Genomic DNA, 26,961 nt, shown 5'->3' with positions numbered 1-26,961 from the left:
AAAATATAAATAGTACGATCAATATATGGTGAGATTAAAAAGATGTCAGACAATGACAATAACTTTATGTAAATCAAGCTCAGTTAAGTTATTTTTTAGATGATTAAATTCAATGTTGTATTAAAATGACCTGTGAATTGACAACTTCCGAGAACATATTTTCACTTCCTTATCACTGATGTAGCGTTTATTTCAATAGAATGATTCCCTTATCTCCCTCTCTCTTGTTTTATGATAATGAACATGTGAAGGGAGTAAACTCATTGAACAAGTTATCACATGCACACTATTACCTGGCAAATTATCTCCCTTTGAAGTTGAAGTTGTTTTTTCACCTGTACATGATTAATGAAAATGATAACAAATGGAAAATGAATGACCATATAAAAAAGTTATGATAAAATCAAATACGTTCTGTTACCAAGTATTTACTTTTAGGTATTTAATGTAATAATAAACCACTGGTGATTATTACAATAATATATTCCACTCATTCTCGACTAAAATGATGAACATTTGTCTAAATCCATTAAATGGACTTGTAAATATAGGCACAGATTTGCAATATTATGATAAAACAACTATGTTAATTAAGTCAAGAAACACACTAAATACAAAAAGCTGAAAAGAAGGTAAAATGTTGAACATGAAAAACAAATTTGCAAAGTAATTAAGTGATAAGCTCTTCATCCATTACCAGTGAATATTAAACATATTAATTTGTTCAGTAATTAAATAAAAAAACAGAAAAAGAAAAGAGAAAGGCACTTCGAGTAATTTTTTTGTGATGAATTTTTTCAAATAACAAAGAGTGAATAGAAAGAGCACTTAGAAATCAGAACTTGTAAGCTTATAACAGCCAGAAGTAAAGAGAACATGAAAAAGAATTAGGTTCAGTGTGGGGATCTTCTGTGCAGTGACAACAGATAAACATAGTGTAGCAAATCTACCTGATTCAGGTGTACGTGGCTCAGAAACTCGTTCAGGTGTATGTGGCTCAGAGACATGCACAGGTGTGTGTGGTGGACTTGCTGATTTTTTACTTCGAGGAGTTCCTGATTTAGAACTACGAGGAGTGTAAACTTCTTCAACTAATAAATCAAATGATAATGATAATGATTTTTTTTAAATTTTGGTAATGAAGTTATTTGTAGATGACTTTTTTTAATCGTGTATACTGACATGTTCAATAAATTTAAATTTTTGTTTGTGTGTAAGAGCAAATTGTATAGTTCTTTGATATAATTATGCAATCCTGAAAATGTTATTTTTATGCTGTCTTCATAGGTACCTTCTATACATACACAATTCTTTAATGATTTAAACATTAACCTGGTTGTTTAGAAGTGAAAAAACTAGCTTGAAAGTAAATGTATATAAAGATCTTCTGAAAAATGTTCCTTGATCTGTTGTCCAATATAACAACCTTTGATCAAATGACTTATTCTCTGCAGGGCTCGACATTACCGTTTGTCCGATTGTCCGGGACAAGTGGAAATAGGTGTCGGGCAAGTAGATTCATCATACTACTTGTCCGATGGGACAAGTGAAAAAATCGATGTCAGATGTTTATAGATCAAATTCAAGACTTATACAGTCCTAAAAACATGAATGATTGTTTTATTGATCATACAAAATGAAATAAATATTCATTGATTGAACCAGAGACATGTAAACTTGTATAATATGTCTCTGATTGAACGTATTTGAACATGCTGGCAGCCATTGACCAGGGGAAATAAGTAAGGGGAAGTAACCCAATGTTAATGTTTCTTCTTAGTATAAGGCTCCTTGAATTCGGAGCACCTCTTATGCATGATATGGAGTTCTACTATTGTTTACCTTAACTTTAAAATTTTAAATTAAAGTTTGTGTCATTTGATTTTGCTTTAAGGCATAATATTAAATTAAGAAAGGTTTTATTTAATAAGATCTATATGTTAAAATAATAAGTTAAGATGTAAAAATTTAAAAATATCTAAAAAAAAGGAAATTTTTTTACTAAAATATTTTATGTACTTCCTTATCATATATCATGTATATCAATGTATATAAAAATCAAAATAAATTGTAAAATCTTGTTTGGCACCATCAATAAATTAAAAAGGTTTATTTATAAAAAGGTGCCAGGTGTATTTGGTTTAAACCATACCACTACTTCAGAATGAATATAGGTCCATGAATAGGAGAACCTAGTGGTATGGAAAGAGATCTGATTTAATGATCGACACATGATAGTGACAATGAGTCAGAGAGCTCATACTTGCAAATAAGCCTTCAGTCTGAAATAACAAAATGAATTTTGATGTGGTATTCATATAACATAATAGAATGCTCCCTTAATTGATCTTTATTAGGTACAAACAAAGGACAAGTGTTATTATTGGCTATAGCATGTTTAATCAATATGGAGGAATTTCAATTAAAAATTCGGACAAGTGAGTTAAGAGTTCGGACAAGTTGATTTTCTTGCAACTTGTCCGAAGGGACAAGTTAAAAAAAATGATAATGTAGAGGCCTGCTCTGATTGTCTAGATGACCCTGACATTGAAAGACAAATGCCAAGGTCATTAATTTACATCAATGTTGATCATACCTTGTTCTTCTGATGTTCTTCGTGACCCTGATCTTGTTGAAGGACGTGGACTATCATCTGGTGCTGTGGAATTAAGTGGCAATATTCTTAGTGCAAAGTTAATCATGGTGGGATGAATTTGTGAAATGATTTTAGTTTTTGGTGTATCTGTACCTAGAGGCTATTTCAATAGATTTCCATCCCCACTGTAAGAATCTTATATACTCATCACTCCATTACAGTATTTTCCGTGTTCAGGACTTTAAAATTTGTATTTCTTGTATTTTGACAATTCTGATAATGTAAGCAGATATACGACTTGTTTGTCAGCATGGTGTTTTCCTGTGTGAATTGTGTATTTATCAAAAAAACCTCCAGTGATAAACTGTAATTTTTAAGTTATTCCACAGAATAGTGATTGTTTGGCAAAAGTTAATGTGTTTCTCGCACAACTTTCGTGTATTTATATAAATTCGAAAATTAACACACACATTAGAGCAAAAAGTCAGTTAAACCCAATTTCAGACATTGTGCATCAATCACCAATATGCAGTAACATATCTAGCTTAAATCATTGGTCAATTTACCAAAAAATATGATGCAATATAGAATTTTTTTTTTTTCATTTTCACTTGTGTTTTTGGACATAATAATTTTTTCTGAAATATGTTGTAATATTTTTTTTTATTAAAATGATAGCAGAATACTTAAATAAACTTTTGAATATAGACATAATCATTTTATCATTTTATAAATTTCCGAAGTGATGAAACAATAATTTACTCATGCACATTCTTAATAAAAAAAAAAGTCTAAATTAATTTGTACTAAAAATAGAAATACTGAACCTATAACCTAGCAATGTATTTTGTTTATATGTAAAGCACATTCACACTATAACCTTCTACCATCAAAAACACATAAAATCAGCACTATACCATATTAAAGATATTAACATCAACACTATACCAACCTGGTAATGTTTCTGATTGGATAGTATCAGACATGCTTGGTAGCATACTTGAGACAGCGTCTGCTACAGCAGCATTAACAGTGGGTTGTTCTGCTGAGTCCTCTAAACGTCTAGAAACCTTTTTCTGTTTAAGAATATTTCTAATTTTAACATCATGCAAGAAATAATAAACTCAAAATAAAAAGATGAAATTCAAGTTTATGACATTGACAACTCATTTGGTTACATAAGTAAACATAAGTTTATAGTGTAATAGTCATAAACAATTTCAGCTTCCTTTCAAATAACACAAAAGTAAAAATTAATCCAAACAAAATAAACATAACATCAATGTTGTTACCTTGTAAAAACTCATCCCATTTCATAGCTAAGATCGGCCATTCTTTTCCTTTAATCTGAACAAAGTTGTAACAATAATCTAACAATTCTAAGAAAATGGCTTTACATTGATTTCCTTACAATAGTATTTTTTCAAGTATTTTAATAATTTGTATCTACACACTTATGTACTCTCCGTCTTTATCTATCAGAAATATTTACCATAATACAAGGTTTGTAGTATGCTTGTTATCCATTATCAGAGGATTAATAAACAAATTTAAAATTAATTTAAACAGAAATACAGTTTTAGGTTATTAAATTTAAGCTACAACTGACCCTTGGTTTAGCTGCTGGTGTAATTGGTGTTGCCATCATGTCAGACAGAGCTGCTACCCCTTCATGATGATCTTCCTGTCCTGTCATAGGTGTGGAGGTATGAGATGGGGGAGGGAATCTTGCTGCTATCTTACTCCTTTCCTTTGGAGTAGATGGAGGTCGGAGTGTCTCATCTAATGGTGTGTCAACTACCTTTACTGTGGCAATTGGCTCCTGGAAATAGAGAGAAAATGTTTTGAAGTAGAAACAAATAGCAGTACTTTAACATCCAAAATAATATTTGCAACTGAAGTTCTATCTTAAATTTTGATGATGATGATCGACTAGTATTAAATGCCCAGTCGGATATCGCTTGCATATCAGAACATGTTAAAGAGAGATGATAATATGTAACTTGATTTGTGCATCACTATCAGATTTAGCTGTACTAGTCTTTACTCTCTTTAATGTTGATTGCTTAGAGTAAAAGCAGCATATATGAATTTTAAAGGACTTCATGCACTTGAGGTGAGCATGCAACCACAAAACCACCCAGGCAGTTTTTCTTTTTATCATAAAAGGCTGTCAGATGCAGCATGCTCTGTATAGACATCTTTAAAGGGTACTACTATCATGCCATACTCACCTCTTTCTGTGGAAGGCCACCTTTAGGAGGTAGATAAGCCTCTTGGAATCTGACATCAACCTCCATAGTACCATTGACAGTACCTCTGGGACCCTTCAGTTCAAACACCCCCTTTACACCTTTGTTGTGACACAGAGGTAACAAAGGTATCTCAGCAAAGCCAAGGTATGATGCCTGTTCTGGGTCTGTATCATCAAACACAAATATCGTCAGTTGCTGAAATGCATAAAGAAGATATCATCAAACACAAATATCGTCAGTTGCTGAAATATATAGAGAAGATATCATGGCAAAGTCAAGGTATGTTACAAGCTGAAAATGGTGATATTAAACCAGTTGCTGGAATAAAGGAAAGGCTGCATGGCATCCTATTGTTGCTAATATGCATACCATTAGAATTTGGTGGATGGAGTCTCATCAGCAATCATACCCGATCTCATTTAAATTTATAAATAATTCATTGGCATATAAAAATGAACATTTTAGAAAGGAAACCAAACTTAATTACAAAGCATATGCAAAATTTTAAAAAGAAAGGAATATTCTAATATGACGTTCTTCTTTAGCTTTGGGTACAAAGCCATGTTCTAATTTGAATAGAACATGGGCTGCATGTGATTGACGTCACAATTGAAATTGCAACGTCAGATGAATTTTGAACAACGCCAGAGATCAAAATGGACATTTTTGTTGGTGTTGCTCGCTAGGAAATTAAATAAAAACATTCTAAAAGTAAGTTTAAATGTTTCTGTTCTTTTTTTTATTGATAAACTGTTGATTTTTCTATAACGTTTTTGTTCATCAAATCAAAATGGCGATATTTCGAGCGTCACTATAGGTCCCCTTCGAAGAACAAAACTTCAAAATATTCCTATTAGAATCGAAATAATTCTATAATGCCATGCTCTATGCTCATTTTAACATGGGTAGGCATTATATTTGTAAACATTTAATACCTCGCTAACGCTCGGTATTAAGATATTAACAAATATAATGCCTACCCATGTTAAAATGAGCATAGAGCATGGCATGAAAGAATTATTTCTTAAATAGTCAAAATGAATTTTCTCATTCACAAATCATATTATCTAATATATATACAAGATTCTCTTCCTTGACATGACATTTGCTGAATACTGCCAATCTAAATACGAGCATAACCTGTAGTGCTTCAAACTACAGTCACATAGCAACTGATAGACAAATACCTTTGTTTTCATGTACTGATCAAGTTCTGATGTCATGGCAACAGGATATGTTTTGTGGTCGTTGAATTCTGGGTTGTTACTAGCATGTATGATAGGTGTATCATGGTCATTGTTGTCATAAAACTGGTACACACAATATGGTGATGGCTGTACACCTGTAAATAACAAAGTCATTGTTGTCATACAAGAGTAAACACACTGAAATGTCTCGCCTTCTTTACTAATCATTAATATTATGTTGATAGTCCTAAGTATAAAGCTTTATTAAAAACTGTCACATAAACTTAACATTAACCAAGATAACTACACAAAGACCAATGAACCACGAAAATGAGGTCAAGGTCAGATGACCCATGCCAGGCAATCATGTACAGCTAACAATGCTTCCATACAACACATATAGTTACTTATAGTTTAAGAAAAATAGACCAAGACACAAAAACTAAACACTGAGCAATGAACCGTGAAAATGAGGTTGAGGTCAAATAAAACCTATGCGACTGACATAAAGATCATAAAATATTTCCATACACCAAATATAGTTGACCTATGGCATATAGTATTAGATAAAAAGACGGAAACTCAAAACCTTAACTTTGACCACTCAACCATGAAAATGAGGTCAAAGTCAGATAACATCTGCCCTCTAGACATGTACACCTTACAATCATTCCATACAACACATATAGTAGACCTATTGCATAAAGTATGAGAAAAACAGACCAAAACACAAAAACTTAACTATAACCACTGAACCATGAAAATGAGGTCAAGGTCAGATGACACCTGCCAGTTGGACATGTACACCTTACAGTCCTTCCATAAACCGAATATACTAGCCCTATTGCTTATAGTATCTGAGATATGGACTTAACCTTGTTCACTGATCCATGAAATGAGGTTGAGGTCAAGTGAAAACTGTCTGACGGGCATGAGGACCTTGCAAGGTACGCACATACCAAATCTAATTATCCGTTTACTTATAATAAGAGGGAATTCAACATTACAAAAAATCTGAACTTTTTTTTCAAGTGGTCACTGAACCATGAAAATGAGGTCAAGGACATTTGACAAATGACTGACCAAAACATCGTAACATGAGGCATCTATATAAAAAGTATGAAGCATCCAGGTCTTTCACCTTCTAAAATATAAAGCTTTTAGAAAGTTAGCTAACGCCGCCGCCACCGCCGGATCACTATCCCTATGTTAAGCTTTCTGCAACAAAAGTTGCAGGCTGGACAAAAACTGGTACACACAATATAGTGATGGCTGTACACCTGTAAATAACAAAGTCATTGTTGTCATAAAACTGGTACACACAATATGGTGATGGCTGTACACCTGTAAATAACAAAGTCGTTGTTGTCATAAAACTGGTACACACAATACGGTGATGGCTGTACACCTGTAAATAACAAAGTCATTGTTGTCATTAAACTGGTACACACAATATGGTGATGGCTGTACACCTGTAAAAACTAAAGTCATAAGTAATTAGCTTCACAACTCCATCTACTATTAAATTATTCATATCAATATATATATGGTTAGCTTAAATGTAAAATTCTCACTGATTCCTAAATTAGAACTTCTAAGTCTTCCAAGACTAGCAAATTTTAGTGAATTTTTGATAACCTAAAAATTGCAACCAAATTCACAATACTTAAATTCGTTTTTTTTTTAGATTTTTAGTAGCATTGTCTTCATGCATTATTTTCTAAAACAACAATTATTAATTGCATATTTTTGTCCATTTTTAAACAATCGCAATAATAAATGCATGCACTATTCTTTTTTAAGTTTACAGTATTTTGCCACATGTTTTACCTTTCCTCCTAGACTGCAGTCCATTACAGCGTATAATTTTGATATGCATCTGGTTAATGTTATCTATCTGTTGGCGTTTCATGGCCACCTCATCTGTAGCCTCAATAGCAATCTCAGCAGCTCTCTTGTTGGTTGTTATGTAACCAAGAGCTTTCGTTCTCTCCTGCAGAAAAAGAACATGATTGTTGAGCCTGGAGCATTAATAATAATACACAATAAGGTTAGCAGCAACACAAACTGCATGGAAAATTTAAACAAAAATATTTCTGATTCCAAGTTGACAATGACAGCTGTATCCAGAGATAATGATCGTCACTTTTTTACATGGTGGATTAACAATAATTCTCAAAAAGCAATTTTTTCCTATTTATATTTACTGGTCTTGAGAGTAAAAAAAACGTTTGAAATAATTCATGTTCTTGTTGTAACATCGTTTTTGTTATATTACTACATTTAAAGAAATCACTCAAGTTTTGGCAAACAAATCATCAACCAGGAAATACCATTGATTTTACATGAACAAGATGGTTTGATTGAAAAAAGTCTTGATGTAAATGATTTATCCATACATTTACAATCACCTTTTTTTCTAGTCATTTGTTATTCAATTTTTCAAAACAAAAACTTCAATTTTACATATACATTTAATGAAATAAAATTTGTAAATTTTACAATAGACATCAATATGATTGCAGCTTTTACCTTATAGAGTCTGAGGGCCTGTTCCATTGGTACTCGTAACCTAATCCAGTATTCTACCATACCCAAACTAATACCTGATCCTGTAGAATCTACACCTGTTAATAAAAACATTTCTGTTTGTTAAATAGGATTTCAAAATAATTCTTAAATATATTTTATACCTTTATTGGATGACCTGGCTGAAAACTTTCATGTTATCATGTAAATATGAAATCTGATATTTATTTATACCTGAAAAAATGCTCTTGTAGGAAAATTGCATAATAACTAAATAACTGATGAGAGATTTTTTAAAATACTGTAATTCATTGCCAGTAACACACAATTTTAGTCAAACAATAAAAATGAATGTGGTCAAAAGAAACAAGTTTAGTTTTCGAAATAATTGCAAGAACCTTAACAATGGTTAATAAATATCTGTTAGTGTTGTTTTTCCTTAAACTTTTATAAACACAGAAAGTGGTAATTTAAAATTTGTCATAAATCATAAATAGTCCTCAAAACATGTGTGATGCTGCCTTCACTGATTTTTCCCCCCCATTTTATATCTGAAACAAGTGAAGTCAATTACATGTATCAATTCATATCAATGAGTTATATTTTTTACCAATTATTTATTCAGTTTATCATTTGTAGAAAACCCTACCTATGAGTGTAGCAGTTCCATGAATTCTACCATGTGGTTTATCAAATATATCTTTAAATATCATCTGGCAAGCAGCCACTGTTTTGTAATCCTGTCCAAATGATTGATGGAGTTCCATGGTACAAGATTCCTAGAAAAGAAAATCAGGTTGTATTTTTCGTGTTGATGTCTTGGTCTCATATTAACATTAACCCTTAATCAAATGTCAAATATAATACCAGGATGTTTTTGACTCAGTTTTAATTCTGTACAGGTACACTCTTAAATTTGATTCATTATTTTTCATATTCATCAATAAGTTTGGTTTTTTTTAAGTCTAAAAGTTTTAATTTTTAAAGGAAAGAAAAACAAATAAGCTCAGGTAAATTACCAACTGAATAAATAAGATATGTGTGCTCAATTAAATACAAATATTGTGACATAAATTTAAATTTATATGAATTTCACCTACCTTTTGCAAGTAATGTAAGAAAAAGTCATCCACTTTGACAATGTACTGTGATGTGAAATCAAATTCTGGTCTGAAAATATAAGATAAATATTATTGCTTATATCAGCATAAACCATAAAGCTTTTAAAACTTGTGCATGTATATATTGTTAATCACAGCTACTTTTGCATAAAGGTATAATTTCTGTATTAAAATATGTAGTACTGGAAATTTAGTTTTAATATTTAGTACTATCTCTCTACTTTAAAACTATTGTAATATTTAGGTACTTGTATTTTACAGTACTTGATTTGTACTAAATATTTTGGTACAGAAATTATACAATACGCCATGTTTAAAAATCATAATTTTAAGAGATTTGAAATAGAAAAACTTTCAAAATGCTGTAAATGTAACGGTAGTAACCAAAAATGTGTAGTACCTAAATTTCAAGTACAAATTAAGTACTGTAAAATACAGGTACCTAAATATTACAAAAATTAAAAGAAGCAAAATAGTACCGAATATTAAAAGTAGATTTCCAGTTCTACAGATTTTTAGTACAGAATTAGTACCTATGCAAAAGTAGCTGTGTAGGTCACATTTATAATCTTATCTGCTTATCCCTATTTTTAGATTATAACAACCATCAAGTTACATGTGAAATGCTGACATATATCATTGAGCCAATGCATTGTTGTTTATTTTAGACTTTTTGTAATTTGGATATACGTTTTAGTATTTTAAATCAACTATGATAATTGAGTCAAATCGTCAAACATGTATTTGACAGCTAGTGCCCCTTTAAAAAACTCTCATAACAATCTAAATAAAACAGACAACTTGCTAAAGTTAAATGGTTCAAGTTTACATATTTAGGTGTGTTATGGGTGTTATGATATATTTTTTAGAAACCAGAATCTATTTTTACCAGGATGCTATATAAAATATCTGAGGAGAACACTGACCTTGCTCCTCTAAGTACAGGGGTGGACTGAATCTCATATTCAAAGAATTCCCAGGTACAAAACAATAATGGTTCATCATCTCCCAGAATCTTCAATCCATCATCTGATAGGCTTATCTAGAAAAATAAAAATAAAAATACCATATTTTGTGGATTAAGGAAAAGTTGCATTTTAGTGGATATCTGATTTTCTGGTTTTGCCAAAATCTGCATAAAACCAGAAAATTTGTTATTTCTTGAAAATTTTATTTTGTGCTTAACTTATACCCATGAAACCCATGGAAATTGGTATCTAACAAATAAAAAAAAATCCGCAGTAAATCATATTAAACTTTTATGTAAATAACATAAACAATCAAGACTACTTTTGTGTATCAAATTATTTCTAGAAAGTAAACATAAGTTTTCCTTCAGCTATATATAAACATACCTTCTGTATATGTATCTCAAACAGATTCTGACCTCTTTCCAGGTGAATAGTTTCATCAAAATCTAGAGTTGGCTCTTCCAACTGAAAAAAGAAAAAAATATATATCTTTTATCATTGAGGAAAGCTTGTAGCATAAGTCTAAAAAAATCCTTACATCGTGTGTATTTTACTTTAAACAGCTATTGTTATCCAAGATGTTTGGTTTATCTGTGTTATGTAGTTATGGTAAAGTTTAATCTTCACATGACACCTCCTGAAATCAATCAGAATCATATTCTATCAGGAGCATCAACTAATTTCAAGCATTGCATTGAGATTTTTTATTTTCAATGCTTTATACTCACAGTCAACAAAAGAATTTTAACATATTACATGTAAGAATTTATAAATGTCATACCTTTATAGACAACTTTCACTTACATGCAATTTCCATTACATTCCCTTTGTCACACAGCATATGTTATTATAATACAATAATAGTCATTTGTTCAAAGAAGTACCTGATGCCCAGTGACTTCATGTCAATTGATGTAACCAATTCATGATAAAGAGTCTCTAACTGGACAGTTTTCAAAAACTTTTCCAACTAAAAAAGTTTCAGAACTCCCCAATGTCATATCAGATATTATATTATGTCAATAAATATAGACAATTCACAAAATTTACATCAAAATAGGTGACAGTGCTTTTAAGGTATTGTCCAACATGTTGAAGACAAACAGACAGATTGACTGACAATAGTAATGGGTGTATAAAAAGAACTCAAAATTGGTAAATAGAGCCATACCTCATCAGTAGGTGCTGTAATCTTAAACTGCTTGGTACCATAAGCCACATCTCTCATCTGACTTTCTAATTTCTACAAAACATAACATACTGAATTATTAATATACTGTTGGAGAAAAAAAATACATTGTCTAATTCAGAATAAGGACAAACAATTATCAATTCTTAAATAGTACCTGCGAAGTATAAGGCTAATCTGTATACAATCTATTTTGCCCTTTTTTCAAGTATTTCATTAGATTTTTGTTTATTCATTCTTAATTATATCGTTTGTTAAATTCAACCTGCAGATTTGACAACATGATCAAACCGTGAATATTGTTTACCTTAATTCTGGCAGCTCTGATGTCCAGCAGTCTGGCATATTCATCTAACTTAGTCTCATATTCTCTCTTTATTTCATCTATCTTAGTGCTACTGATTTCAACCTAAAACAGAACAAATAAATACTGAATACACATACTAGCTATAAAATTTAAACAAAGAAGTTCAAGTTAGTTTTATACAGGCTGAAACTTTCTTTAATAAATATGGTTTCAATACTTTTGGTAGTTTCAGATGAAGGAATGATAGCTTCAATGTAAACCTTTCCCTCATAATTTAATAATCTTCATTTGTTTCATTAATTTATCCATAGAAATAAATCAAAGACCAGATTGCTCTGAGGGATACGATCGCCATTGTTTTCATTGAAACATGTATAAATGTAGCTGGATAATATTATTTTCAAAACTTATTCAACTGCACATGTAAAATGTAATTTACGTAATCTAAATAGTTACAAAATAGCCAATCCTGGATAAAAGTGTATGAACAATGTTCTAAGGCCTATTGTGTTTTATTTTTGTACTATTGATTCCAAGTTTACTTTCCACAGCAGTTACTGAGACTCAGAGTGAGAGAAGGTATTTCACTTTGTATTTATCACATATTTTACTATGTTATTAATCTAGAAGGAACCCTATTCCCAACTCTTTAAATATTTAATTTCCTTTGGGTCTGTGATCATGACTCCCTTCCGTACACATTTCCTTGGTTTAAATTGGGATTGTTTTAATATAATATGAAGTTTATCGACAGAACGAGTTAATTTTTCTCAACGTGTTGTATAGTATTTTGATTCAGATTAAGCAACAACAATAACCCTCAATAGCAGACATACATAGAAAGGATCCGATGAGTTTTAAATTAATCAATTTAGTGGGAAATCCAGAGCAACCATTCAATCTAATACCCCTTGAAGTCAAGAAAACTATACACAAGCACATAATTACCTAAACAAACCCTGGAGCAAGTACGTATATTAAATGTTAATTAAACGACCTAGATGTTTCTCTATTTCTTTATGGAAGTACAATATCAAATATCCGTTTCATAAAGGTGACTTATAAGAAAAACTTCACTTCAGTTCTTATATGACAGAAATAGATTTATCGGAATTCTGAGAACTCTCGCATTTTTATCAAAATTGGGGAATTCCCTCTGACGTGTTTCTAAATTATAAAAACACTTAATATAAATACTGCTTAATTCTGATTTTCCGTGTTGTTAAAAACATGCATATAAGTCAAGGGAAATATCAAACATGAAGATTATGAAAAGAACATTATAGGAAAGTTGTTTAAGTTCAATCCATTTGTTTGTTTTTACTTTTTGAAGCAAGACAATCATAAGAATCTGAGATGTTCCTTAATGTTTAGAATATAACGGTTGACGTGAGGGCATGGCCCTGAGCCAATGGTATAAGTCTACAGATTGCTTGAATGCAATCCTTTCCCAAAAATAAGTAAAACTTGCAGCAAATTAAACCTTTCCTCAAAATAAAGTGTGAAATTAATATCTTGAGAAAGGCCTTATCAAAAAGGAGAAAATATTGTGTTAATCTCACAGAAGTTGACAGAATCTTGAATAATAAATCTCTTCTATTAGATGGTGATAATGATATTACAATCTTTATCAGTTTCTACAACAGGAGGAGCTGTAAGATCACTTATTTTAAATTACTACATATGATAGAAGTTACCATATTTTCCCCCCTCCTTGAAAAAATCTGCGGGTCCTCACTATTATATCTATTGTAAAATATCAAAACTGTGTCTGTCATTCATAAAATTTTGGTGGTGAAAACTTTCAGACCACTTTTGTTTCAAAAATGTGAGACATGATATATTCATACCTCATGTTGATAGTCTTTGTTGATCTTATGTTGTATGACCAATAGATTCCTTGTCTTTTCTAACTCATGGACTGTCTCAGCATACTCTGCCTGTATTTCTAACAACTGTTTATGCTCATCTACAAGTAATTAGTTCTTCAAGTTTAATACTCCTGTTTGCTAAGAGTTGATTAAGGTGACTACTAACAAGACTTCAAACCCACTGATTATGTTTTGTAATGATAAAATTTAATAATTCAACATCTAAGTTAAATATGTCTTTATAACATAAAATTCTGACAATTATTTTACAACTCTTTTTTATTTTAACCTAGTGTCATTTCTTTATAAACTTTTATATTAAATTGTTTTTCTTTACATATGCCTGTTTCAAAAACATTAAAACAAGCTTTCTTGTACACTGTATAATTTTAGGAATGATGTGAAAAAGAAAATGTTTCTTTGATTAAGTATTAAGGAAAAGTGTGTGCTGAATCTGACCTTTGGAGACTTCAACATCCACTTTCTGTAGGAAGTCAGGATCTGGAATAGCTTTCTGTTTCTTCTGTTTAACTAGCACCAGAGCTTCTTCGATTTCACTAAAATCTATGGCACTCTCCTGTAATATATACCATCAAAATCTCAAACACATCAAACGAATGGATAACAACTGTCAATTTACAATCTTTTTTTAAAAATTGAAATGGAAGTAAGACTATAGAAGTTAACACCCAGCACTATTATACCAGTAACAGACATGCATTTCTATAACTGTAAATGGGTAATCTTCATGAGGGGTGCATTTTTGCTACTTTAAGGTTACTTTAAATTAATGCCCTTTTTAAAATCAGATATTTCAGGCTCATCATAATAAAATACAAGAAAAGGCTTATATAAAACTGGCAAACCAATTTGGCTTTAGATAACTTTACATTACTTTTGTTCACTTAACGTTAAAAACCCTACCTTAGTAAAGAATCTCATCTTCTCCTTGAGATCATCATATTCCTCCTTTAACTGGTAATGTTCTACCTGCATGGATCTGTAATCTTGTTGTAACTTCTCAAACTGATCTGTAAAGGTCAATACATAATAGTTGTCAACTGTTCCACGCCAAAAATAAACTCAATAATAACTGAGCCTTTTATAGTTGACTATGCAGTATGGGCTTTGTTCATTGTTGAAGGCCATACAGTGAAGTCTTTGTTGGATATAGCTGACTATGCAGTATGGACTTTGTTCATTGTTGAAGGCCATACAGTGAAGTCTTTGTTGGATAGTTATCTTATTGACAGTATATCATTATTTTTATTTCAAACATATACTACCCTGGGAAGGCACTCTATTTTCCCTACAGGGTTGTTCTCAATGGAATGCAGACTTTTCTGACTTAATGATGTTACTACACTGTACTGTATGGAAAATTCAATTTGGAAATTATTTTGTCTATCACTTCAATTTTCTTTTCATAAAAAAAAAATACTTTCTCATGCCCCCATATTTAGACTAAAAGTTATATAAGCTATATATATTGGAAAACATATTTAAGATATCATCCTTTAATTTGTCATTCTCAAAGTGGCCTCTATCATAATCTTACCAGATTCTCTGGCAAGTTTATCTAGGATGCCACCCTTTTCTCCCAGATCAGCCTTTAGTGTGGCCTCTAGTTGAGCTATCTGTACTTTTAATGCATTTTCTCTCTGTCTCCATTCTCTTTCTCTCTCCAAATCAAAAGCACTGTAAAAGTCAATACATTGATAATTTGCACATAACAAATAATACTAAAAAAGAATGCATTTTTTAAAAATATTTTTTCCTAAAATCGATTTAATTTCCAATGACCACTTATTTAGAATTTTCTGTGACTTGGTGTTTCAGAGTAAATAAATAAGCAATCAATGAACATCTTCTTTATTATTTCTTAGGCATTTAAGTTTGTATATTTTTATTTGTGCCTCATAACATAATAAGTTTTATTCAAATTAACAAAAGATCACATCATTACAAAATTGCTAAAAACAGTAACCACCTTACCTGTTCACAAATTTCTCATTAGCTTCCTTTAATATCTGGTTCTCCTTTTCTAAGCATGAAGTCTGTTCTTGAAGCTACAAGTGTAAAATTATGAGAAAATGAAATTAGTCTCAGTTAAAGAAAGGTGCCTAAATTACTAAATAAATCCTTTGATATTAAGCAGTTGTCATGGGTTACAAGATAAATTACATTTTTTTAATTCAGATTTTGAGATCAATCGTCAATTAATATATCACCAAACCTTCATTTCATGTTGTGATGCGAGTGTGATCCCTAGCACTTTATATCAGTTGTCATTTATAGACATATTTATATGCAAACTTGTCCGCTATTACATAACATCACACAGGTTCCTGAAAACTTTGACTACATAATGCAAAACATTTGACGTCACAACTAAAAAGTGATTGTTGCTTGACGTCAAAAGGTTATTCGGAGGTGATATAAGGTAATTCTGAGGCAAAATACAGCTAAATACCAAAAGTGTAAATACTTTTATTCCAAGCAAGATAAATACTTCATTTGATTGTCTCTCTTCTCAGCTGAGTAGAGTTACTAAACTGTTGCTATTTGACATTAGCCATTCAACATTTTTATTTTTTTAGCTGTACAAGAATTTCGTCATTATGTAACATTAGTACCTCTATTAGTTTTCGGTTATTAGCTGTACCAAACTTCAGTTCATTCTGTAAGGTCAATACTCTATTTTGTTCTTCCTTCAGCTGCATGTTTAATCTTTCCATCTCCATTAACATGCTGTCATGGCCATGTTTTACAGTTGACATGTTCTGTTAAAAATAAATTAAATTCATCAAACTGTGATCGAATACCATTTCAAGGTCATCAAACTTTAATAGAGTAAACATCTGGAAGTCACCTGCTTTGATCATTTACAAAAGTACAAAAAATAAGTGAGATAAATGTACATGGGACACATATAATGCCCCCACTTGGATATAACTTAATAAAAGAAGTCAAGAAAAGTAAAAGTGATGCAACCCAAATTCATACTTGAGCTGTGTCCTGTGGTAATAAGCATTGTGTAAAAGTTTCATAATATTCGGTTGAGGCAAACTCAAGTTGGAGAATAAAAACCAATTTAGGTATGCACAGATTGATGTAGACAAAGGAAAATCTTGAACCCCCCTCCGCTTCAGCGGGGCATAAAAATTTAACCAATATACTTACTGATTCCAGGAGAGCATATTTTTCATTCAGTTCCATCAACCTAGTAGACTTTTCTTTAACTTCTCTCTGCACCTTAATCATATCTATATTCTCCTGAACTGTGAATCTGGAATTAAATCATTTAAAATATTAGTTATACTGTAGAAATAATTGATGCTGATTTTTTTAGGCTACTTATATCACTTTACTAAAATGATTGATTTTACTAAATATTGTAATCTTGTTGAACAAATCATGGACTGCATTAATAAAATTTATTTAAAAAAAGGCAAGTTCATTGTTGAAGGCAGTACAGTGACCTATTTTGTTAATTTCTGTGTCATTTTGGTCATTGTGGAGAGTTGTCTTATTGGCAATCTTCACACATCTTCTTTTTTTATAAGTACATAACAATGAATATGTTATTTATATGCGATTTTACAAATTTGGCTTTATCATTTTAATTATCTCCCCTTTCAATCATTCCTAATAAAATTTATGTTAAATTTTTTTTATTACCTATGCTCTGCTGTTATTTGTTGCTTAATCTTGACAAGATCCTCTTCATAGCCTGCCTCTTGTAACTTCATCTGAAAGAAAGGCATTACATGATTATAAAACAATTCTTTGTTTTTAATATAATCATTCTCACAAGAAGCAAATTTCTGTACATTTCACCAAGGTTGGCAAAAAAGCGATCAATACTATAGTGTGTGATAACATTGTGTGAGGGAATTCGACGTTTGCTGTACCACTGTTCACGCCAGTGCAATTTATTACAATACCACTGCATCAATCAAAATTATTTTTTTTGCAGTGTTTTAAGAAATGATTATGCTTTGTTGTCGCGTATTAATTGAGAAACATTCAATGTTTTAAAAAGGCGAATTTTCTGTATAAGGTCAATGATTAGGTTGACTTTTGAAGGCCAAACTTTCTACAGCCTTAAATACGCTAATGAAAGATCCAAAAACTATACCAATACATAATGACATGTTTATGAAATTATAACAAATCTATTGGTTAACAAATTTTTATTCGTTATTGCAAAATAATGAACTTAAAATATCTGTCATTCTCTCCCTACCCAGTTTACCCCTATACATTTTTATGATGTGGACTGGTCATTGTTATTGAATCGTAGGCAATTTGATTGGATTAACTCGTTATTAGTTTACCTTCAAACTTGTTTATGCTTTTCATACATAACTATTGATTAATTAAAACGTGCATGAATGTGTACGGTAACTAAAATGACCTTCAGATTGGACACTGGACGAGTCAATATTATGTTTTATCAATGAAAGTTAAGGTATGAAAGGTAAGAATTGCCAATTATTCTATTTTCACAAAATTTTCAGAATATACAGTTGAAAGGTTATTTTTTAAAAGCATATTGTGAAGATTAAAGAGAAAGTTTACAAATAATACGTTTTGTTCCATTAAACAAGTCATTTTTGTAAGAGAAATGCCGAAATATATTTTACGCACACCTACGGCAGGTAAAATTATTATTTATCATAATAAAAAAAAACATTTTTCAGTCTCATTGGAATATGTTCATTACGATTAATCCCAAACTTAAGAAGTAAGTAAATATAGTAAAAATATATCCGATCTGCCTATTTCTGCACATCAAAAGTCAATACGATCGTTTTAAAGTCAATTTCGTCTACCTCACACAATCTTGTTAGGCACTATAGTATTGACCATGCCAGTTGTAAATACCAGCAAATACAGGTCGATAAAAATTTGGGGTGGACATTTCTTTAAAAACCACTTTCTATCCTGGTTATGAAACAATGAAAGTGTAAAAGTAATTATAAATGTTCTCATTTCTATTCTTATTATAAATTCTCAAGAAAAAGTTATTTTGAACGATTTATTAGTACAAATGATAAAAACTGTTTTGTCCCTGTCAAGAGAAATCATCAGGTGACTTTTCACTAATTATATAGCATTGCAATACACGTAATTACATTTTGCACTGGTTTTGTTGTTGTCTTTCTTATATTGTATAAAAGTTCCTATAGAAATTGAATGTCCAGACCTTATTGATGCATTTGAAGTCTGCCTTTCTCAAGCATTTTTTCTGTGAATATTCTTCAATTCTATTATCGGTGGGTTAAATTTGAAAATCTCCAATACAGTACAGCTTATAATAATAATATCAGACTAAACATAAAATCATTCCTTAATACAGAAGCTGAGATTTTCCACTCAAAAAGTTTCTAACCAGGAGATTATCTTTTACAATTAATATGCATTCAATAAAATGTACTTTTCTCATCGTACATATACAAATTATCTGAATCACTGTTTCCAACAGACATTATCAATGATGTGTGTAATTAAACCAACCCGCTGTTTGAATTCTTCCAATTCTTGTTCACATATTTCATTCTGTTCTTGTAGTTGAGCTATGATATCATCTCTAAAATAGAATAATGGATTATCCCTTTTTAAATGCGTTTCATGTCTAATCCAGTTTGCATGCTTTAACATATGTAGGTATAAAATCAAAAGCCATACTCCTTGTTTGATGCAGTTTAACAATTATTGTTCAATTCAAATGTAATCTATATCAAAATTTAAAAGCACAACTTGTGTCAGACAAAAAAATTGGAAATTCATATATGTAGCCAACAAAATTAATTACACAAAATCCCAAAACTTGGATATGAACAACTGAATATGGCATGAAGATTTCTGTCAAGTTTTGTTACATGTACATTGAAATATTAAAACTTAAATACAACACGTTAAATCCATATTTTTTTGTTGTTGCTACTTTTTTTGTTTTATAGCATATATATATATATAGAGAGAATAAAGACATTTTGCACTAAATTAATATTCTCTAAAATCAGATGATATTGAAATTAGCATGTAGTAGAAGTGAGGACCAATCTTGATTTGTTCAATTATATGCATTTGAATCTTGCTCAAATAAATCATTGGAAAACTATTGAATGACGTTGAGAGGTAATAAATGTGATGTGGAGTGAGTTTTGAATATTGAATCAAAATTAAGTAATTCGTATTACAGTTACGATCAAGTTACTCAGTAACAAGTACTTTGAATATGATAGCAATAACGCCATTTTGATTAGTTCTTACTTCTGACGGTTATCTAGTCTGAGGTTATCCAACTGATTATGTCCATATTTCTGGAATGTGGGACTAGAAACAGTCTTTCTGCAAAAGAATACAAGCAATGATGATTACTTGATATTATAATTGTAATTATTTATCAATTGAATTTTTAACTTTTTAACCAAATGAGCTTCATCTGTCAGAAATTGATTTTATGTAAATTAATATCAATGCATCTGTTAACTTATTTGAGGTTGGTAAATCTTTATGTAAAGTCTGTGACTGTTTTAAAAATGAGTTGGTTTAACTGTCAATTGATATTTAATAGTGTGTCTTTCTATGTTGTGATGTTATGCTATTGTTTTGGAAAAAGGGAGAAGGTTTGGTACCATTAAAACGTTTAATCCCCACTGCAAATGTTTGCACCTGTCCTAAGTCAGAAATCTGATGTACAGTAGTTGTCTTTGGTTATGTAATTAATACGTGTTTCTTGTTTCTCATTTTTTTATATATAGATTAGACCGAACACTAGTAGTTTTGGGGCCCTTTATAGCTTGTTGTTCAGTATGAGCCAAGGCTCTGTGTTGAAGGCTGTACATTGACCTATAATGGTTTACTTCTTTTTTTTTTAAATTGTTATTTGGATGGAGAGTTGTCTCATTGGCACTCACACCACATCTTCCTATATCTACCTACAAAACTGACCAAAAATCATCTTTAACTTTCCATTTAAAAGTCCAAAATCTTATACATGTATTTGCATAAGGTTGATTTCTATCCTATGCAGCTTAAATTAAATTAAAGAGCCAGCATTGTCTTTAATTAAAATATAAAATAAAGATACCTGTGATTTTATTTAAATTACATGTATGTTATGGTTCCAACCAACTTTTAAAAAATACATACCTGTGAGGGGCAGTTTCATAAGGACCAATAACTCTTCTGTTCTTTGCAATTCTTGTGTCTTCTGGTGGTGCATGCTGTGTCTTAGCTATACCCTTAAATTAGATGGAAATAAATTATAAAATACAATCTCTTCGTCTATCCTTTTATTGATTATTAACATTTTTTTTCAGATTTATGATAAAATGTATAAAAAGTGTGCTGAAAGTTTGAAAAATATTCTCTCATTAATATTAAATAGTTTTACTTGTAAATATATACACAATAACAGGCAATTACAATCACATTTTAATTAGACTATAAATCATTGGGCACTATTACATGTAAGTGTATGTTTTGGCATTTGCCATAAAAAAAATCTGTCGAAACACACAAATAATATGGCTTTAACAAGCCAAAGCTACATTGGAGCTATTCTGTTGAAATACTGTGTGTTTGTACTATTCAGGGTCTGTTCTTATGTATGTTACAATATTTACTCTATGAATTCATGACTGTTTTTTCATCTTTTTGATTTACTTAGTAAATCTTAAATTAAAATGTTCAAAATTATTATTTGACACTAGTGACAGAGTACAGTGGCGGATCCAGAATTTTTCATAAGTGGGGGCCCACTGACTGACCTAAGAGGGGGCCGCTCCAGTCACGCTTCAGTGATTCCCTATATAAGCAACCAATGGCCCCTGGCACCCCTAAATCTGCCTCTGGAGTAACAAAAAGTATAAGTTTACAATATGAACACATTTACACACCAAGTTCTTTATGATAATTAGGTGTAGTTTCACATATGAAGAGTATAGAATATTATTTATATGTTTACGACTTACTGTATTGATTCTAGATCCTACATGTGTATAATGTGAAGGTCTCTTACTGGCTGCTGATAATTGTTGTTTTGCCAACATTAACTGTAAAGGAAAGAAAATGACATAATCAGTTGCTTTTATCTTGTCAGAGAGAAAAAGACAATGAAACATCTCATAAGTGCCATAAATATAATATGCACAGTTAACAAAAAGTTTCAACAAACTTAAACATCTACCGGTACACAATTTTTAAACAGATAGCTATAAAGAAACTAATATAGTTGTTTTTTATCGTTTTATGTCCAACTTGGTTTTTACAAAAACACAATACTTTTAAAAATCATTACAGGTTCAATTGTTAAATATTGCAAGATCAATAATTGAAACAGGAGTAAACATAATTGCTTCCATAGTCTCCTTAGAGTATATACTATTTTTTATGATTGCATGTATATTACTTAATTCCTACTTTTTCATTCAGTTGATGATTCTGTTTTTCTAAAATTAATAATTGAAACAGGAGTAAACATTACTGCTTTCATAGTCTCCTTAGAGTATATACTATTTTTTATGATTATATTACTTAATTCCTACTTTTTCATTCAATTGATGATTCTGTTTTTCTAATTTCATGATTCTTTCTTTGAATTCTTCCATCTTTTCTGCTACTTCTATATTCATTCCTGATGTTTTCCCTGAAGTTGAAACAATAAGATAACTTAATATAATTTAATTTTGGATGTAACACATCTTCTGATTGGGTGACATTATTTTGTTATCAACCCATAGACATAATTTAGTCATGTGACCTTAACGTCATTAACATTTCTTCATGGTTTTCTACAGTTTAAATGGAATTTAGAATTAAATTAAAGAAACTACTGTAATGTTTTTCTGTCTATTCGAAATAACATAAAAAATGTGGTGCACACTGTTAAATAAACCACTAGACGTGTGCACCAAATTTTTTTATGTTATTTCTTCATAGACAGAAAAAATGTTATAGTCATTCCTTAAATAATATATTTCAAACATACATGGAAAGATAAATAAAACAGTTTAATATCTTTTCAATATCATATGGACTTATATTCTACAAAACTATATATCAAAGCACATGTACCAACATGCATGTTTCTTTCAATATCTTGAGTATGAGGCTTTGATGGGGTCTTCATATTTTTTAAACACCAATTACAAATGCATCATCCTTTTCCTTTTGCCTCTTTTTCTTTTTACTTTTATTTGGCTCATTTATATTCTTTTTTCTGTAGGCTCCACTTTGAGTATCAGTAGTTAAGCTGCTGTTCTCGTTTCTTAAAAATGCTATTAGAAATATTACATTCTTTTTTTACAATTATTTGACCAAAATTATGAATATAAATCTAGGAAATTTACAACCACTTTTCAAGTGGAATCTCAAATCAGTAAATTGAAAATGATAGTACATTTCCAGGAATAGTCAAGTATCAAGAAACTCCAGAATTTAAAAAAAAACATGAATGTTTACCTCCAACATGCTCCCTGTCTATATCCTTCTTCTTGTCATTGACCAATCGTAGCAATTTAGTGGCCATTCTGAAAGAGACAAATGAAGTTCCTTATTGCATGTAGAGCAAGGCCATAATGTGAAAGAAAATTGAAAGCTTACTAAACTTGTGACCCAAGCAAAGTCCATTATTTTCAAATGGAATTTCTTAAAATAATTAGGATAAAGAAAAATTGATGGTGCATAAAAGTATTATATGGTAAAGATTCTGATACAATGTAATTTTATATATATATTGTTATTTAGAAGTTGTATTAACAGTGGGTACCTCCAAATAAAATAATAGCAACATCTATGATTTGGTATGTCACCCCCAAAATTAATTCAGACGAAAAAAGGTGCACAATGGTGATGTTCCTAAGATTTTCTTTTAAATTTCAAGAGGGAATAAGGAGATGTAGTGTCATGACTAGTGTGCAGATGACAAAATCCATATCATGCCTATGATAACCCCCTAAAATAATTCTAATAAAGAAATGTAAGACATATTTAGGAGGTGCAAAAGTACATCATGTCGGATAATAGCAGTGTTCTCCCTAAATGTTTTCCTTGACACCAAAAATTTCTACAAAGCATCTTATATTTTGTATTTCTTAAAATTATAGCATCACATTAAAATAAGGATGATAAATTATAAAAAGGACCTTGGGAGAACACTTTTATTTTGTTTAAAATTAAGTTCAGCCATTCTGAAGCAGTTGCACTAATTATTTCTAACTTAGAACTAAATTGAACAATGTATCTTACTTTTTAATTTTGTCTTCCTGTTTACGTGCATGTTTCTTCAATATCAAGTTTTCTTCATAAATACGAAGATATTTGTCTTCCAGGGTATCCCGGTCCCATTTTGCAACCATTCTTCTTTGCTGTTCTGCTCCTTTAATTAATTAATAAAGTATAACTTGTAATTCTGACAATAACAATATATTTTACATGACCTTTATATTTGAAACTATGAAATATATGCAATTCAAACCTAAGTTGATAAACAAAATTTGTTGTCAACATTTCTCAAAAACAAATCTTTTCCAAATTGGATTATATACTACCAATTATATATTTTTTCTCTCCAAAGTAGACATTGTCTCACTTTGTATGTCCTCAACACAAATAAAATGTGAAAAATAAAAATTGTTGTTTTTAACAAAATACATTGAATATTACCTGCATCATGCCTTCCTCCACCTGGATCTCTCACGGGAATCATATCTACATCTCCCATGATGCTTTACCAGGGACTGAAAATCACATACAACATATCAAATAATGTAAGACACACACAGAAATGATAAATCATAATATTAGACAGAATTCAATTAGGGTGTGCAAAGTTTTACAAAATGCTCTCTCCCAGTTCAGACAAATAAAATGGCTCAAGTGTTACATGTATGTCATGTTGTGGGAAGGTGTCACAGAAAAATATTAAAATAGTCTTCTTGGTATATTCTAAATTGCCTGCACAAAAATGTAATATATTATCATATGATGACAAATACAATAGAAAATCGGTAAATAATTAAAGAAAATTAATGAACTCCTAATCATTAACTTTTTTATTTTCCCTCATTTGAGCAGAAATCTCATTCTTTCTACTGGTTAAACATATTCATTTTACAGTGAAAAGGGAAACAAGTTCTGCAACCTATATAAATCCCTTTCCATTTTGCGGGTGCGAGTACTGCCATGTACAATGTAGCAGCATTAGCCTGCTCATTTTCCTAATCTACAAGGGTAACTTTATGCACTAATCACTACACCGCGGCTCAATGAGCCTTTGAGTAAATTATATATTTACCAGTGGCAGTAAAGTAATTTAAATATACATGTAGAAATGGGCACAATAACAAATTCACTTTAAATAGTTTTTCCATATGAAAAAAATTATACCTGATAATAGTGTTTCTATGTTTACATTGAAAATGACATCATAACTTAAATAATAACAACAAAATAAACCTTTCAACAGGATCAAAATAAAAAACTATGATATTTTTCGTTTCTCTTTTAACAATGTTAAACCCTTTCCACAATGTTTTTTTTGCATACTTGATCAGTATTGGATTTTTCAATAACAGGCTCAAAATGTGATTTAAATCAAAAGTATTTAAGCATTGTGAAAAACAAATATTTAATAAAATATTAGTTTGATACATACATGTATATAAAAAAGATGTGGTATTATTGCCAATGAGACAACTATCCACAAAAGACCAAAATGACACAGACATTAACAACTATAGGTCACTGTACGGCCTTCAACAATGAACAAAGTCCATACCGCATAGTCAGCTATAAAAGGCCCCATAACACAACTTAAAACGAGAAAACTAACGGCCTTATTTAAGTAAACAAAAATGAACCAAAAAAAATATGTAACACATAAACAAACGACAACCACTGAATTTACAGGCTCCTGACTTGGGACAGGCACATACATAGATAATGTTACATATTACATGTGTTCTAATTCTTATGAATATCCACTTCATGTTGGATACAAATTTTATTAAGTCTGATGCAGACATTTCTTAGTCAACGCATTTCAACAGAGGTACTACACATTATGGAGTCAAGGGGGATGGCTTCAAAAGTTGTCATTATGGAGGAACGGGTTAACAGATTTTGAAGTTTAAATTACAAATGTAATTCATATACAGATTTTGTCCCCTTTCAAAGGTTATGATAGCCTCAAATAACGAATAAATTTAATGACTTGGCAGATCTGAAAAAAAAGGAATTAAAGCTTATACTCTATGGTACCAGCTTAGCTTGCCATCAGTTTAATTGTCAGAACTTTACATGTTGTAACATGTTATCTGCATAGACATAGTATTTAAATGAATATTAAATATATAACACACAATTCACTTCATACAACGTCAGACAGTCTTGTTACCTAAAACCTCATTTAAAGAAGAGAACTGCACATATCATCTATAACTTATTTCAATCAGTATAAAACTGATCAAAAGAGAGAAAAAGATGGTGTCCAATGTAAACAAATGGTTTCTAATGTGAGTGTGGCATATTAAAGACAGTTTTCAATGCTTCAGTTAAACATACTGTTAGGTTAAATCTTCAAAGATAAATCATCGGCATTTAAGCCTCAAGAATTATTTGTAGAATAAGAAAATCAACTTCGGGTGCTTTGCTTTTTTTTTTCTAAAACCCAAACATTCCACAGACATGCGCAACAGACCGGAAAAGCCGTGTAGCTAAAAATAAAGTGTTCATTCGATATTTTTTGGGGTATTATATAGTGTTCATTAACTTCATATGGACAACCTTTTCATAGAAAAACAAAAAAGGACATTGTGTACAGCCATCGGTGGTGAAAAAATATTCGACAGATCTTTGATTTTTTTTTAGTATGTTTGAGATTAAACCCCAGTTACTTCGAACCTAACTGACATGATTTT

General features: G+C 30.7%; 1 protein-coding gene across 6 annotated transcripts in view; it reads right to left on the bottom strand.

Annotated features, from left to right (window-relative positions):
- Positions 1-26,754, bottom strand: part of LOC134698995 (protein fantom-like) — a 35,254-nt gene extending 8,500 nt beyond the window's left edge. For 2 of the 6 annotated variants that reach the window (XM_063560683.1, XM_063560686.1), the window contains exons 1-31: positions 26,606-26,745; positions 24,707-24,780; positions 24,290-24,419; positions 23,504-23,571; positions 22,588-22,688; positions 22,015-22,095; positions 21,191-21,282; positions 20,309-20,386; positions 19,550-19,622; positions 17,708-17,778; positions 17,210-17,315; positions 16,663-16,809; positions 16,022-16,095; positions 15,585-15,724; positions 14,951-15,057; positions 14,486-14,603; positions 14,006-14,124; positions 12,156-12,257; positions 11,831-11,902; positions 11,044-11,124; positions 10,615-10,730; positions 9,668-9,737; positions 9,217-9,346; positions 8,571-8,665; positions 7,869-8,031; positions 6,039-6,193; positions 4,831-5,046; positions 4,206-4,418; positions 3,549-3,672; positions 2,597-2,659; positions 951-1,091 (exon numbers count right to left, since the gene is read on the bottom strand). In XM_063560683.1, coding sequence (XP_063416753.1) covers positions 951-1,091; positions 2,597-2,659; positions 3,549-3,672; positions 4,206-4,418; positions 4,831-5,046; positions 6,039-6,193; positions 7,869-8,031; positions 8,571-8,665; positions 9,217-9,346; positions 9,668-9,737; positions 10,615-10,730; positions 11,044-11,124; positions 11,831-11,902; positions 12,156-12,257; positions 14,006-14,124; positions 14,486-14,603; positions 14,951-15,057; positions 15,585-15,724; positions 16,022-16,095; positions 16,663-16,809; positions 17,210-17,315; positions 17,708-17,778; positions 19,550-19,622; positions 20,309-20,386; positions 21,191-21,282; positions 22,015-22,095; positions 22,588-22,688; positions 23,504-23,571; positions 24,290-24,419; positions 24,707-24,764 — 3,304 coding nt within the window. In that variant the 5' untranslated portion in view covers positions 24,765-24,780; positions 26,606-26,745. Of the gene's footprint in view, positions 1-293; positions 336-950; positions 1,092-2,596; positions 2,660-3,548; positions 3,673-4,205; positions 4,419-4,830; positions 5,047-6,038; positions 6,194-7,868; positions 8,032-8,570; positions 8,666-9,216; positions 9,347-9,667; positions 9,738-10,614; positions 10,731-11,043; positions 11,125-11,830; positions 11,903-12,155; positions 12,258-14,005; positions 14,125-14,485; positions 14,604-14,950; positions 15,058-15,584; positions 15,725-16,021; positions 16,096-16,662; positions 16,810-17,209; positions 17,316-17,707; positions 17,779-19,549; positions 19,623-20,308; positions 20,387-21,190; positions 21,283-22,014; positions 22,096-22,587; positions 22,689-23,503; positions 23,572-24,289; positions 24,420-24,706; positions 24,781-26,605 lie in introns of all 6 variants that reach the window. The other 4 variants (XM_063560680.1, XM_063560685.1, XM_063560681.1 and 1 more) reach the window with 4 other exon arrangements.
- Positions 26,755-26,961: the final 207 nt, after the last annotated feature.

Source organism: Mytilus trossulus, unplaced genomic scaffold (genome assembly GCF_036588685.1).
Source record: "Mytilus trossulus isolate FHL-02 unplaced genomic scaffold, PNRI_Mtr1.1.1.hap1 h1tg000024l__unscaffolded, whole genome shotgun sequence".
In the NCBI taxonomy this organism is placed as follows: Eukaryota; Metazoa; Mollusca; class Bivalvia; order Mytilida; family Mytilidae; genus Mytilus; species Mytilus trossulus.
The sequence above is the reverse complement of the archived record's forward strand: the minus strand, read 5'-3'. Positions and strand labels throughout refer to the sequence as shown.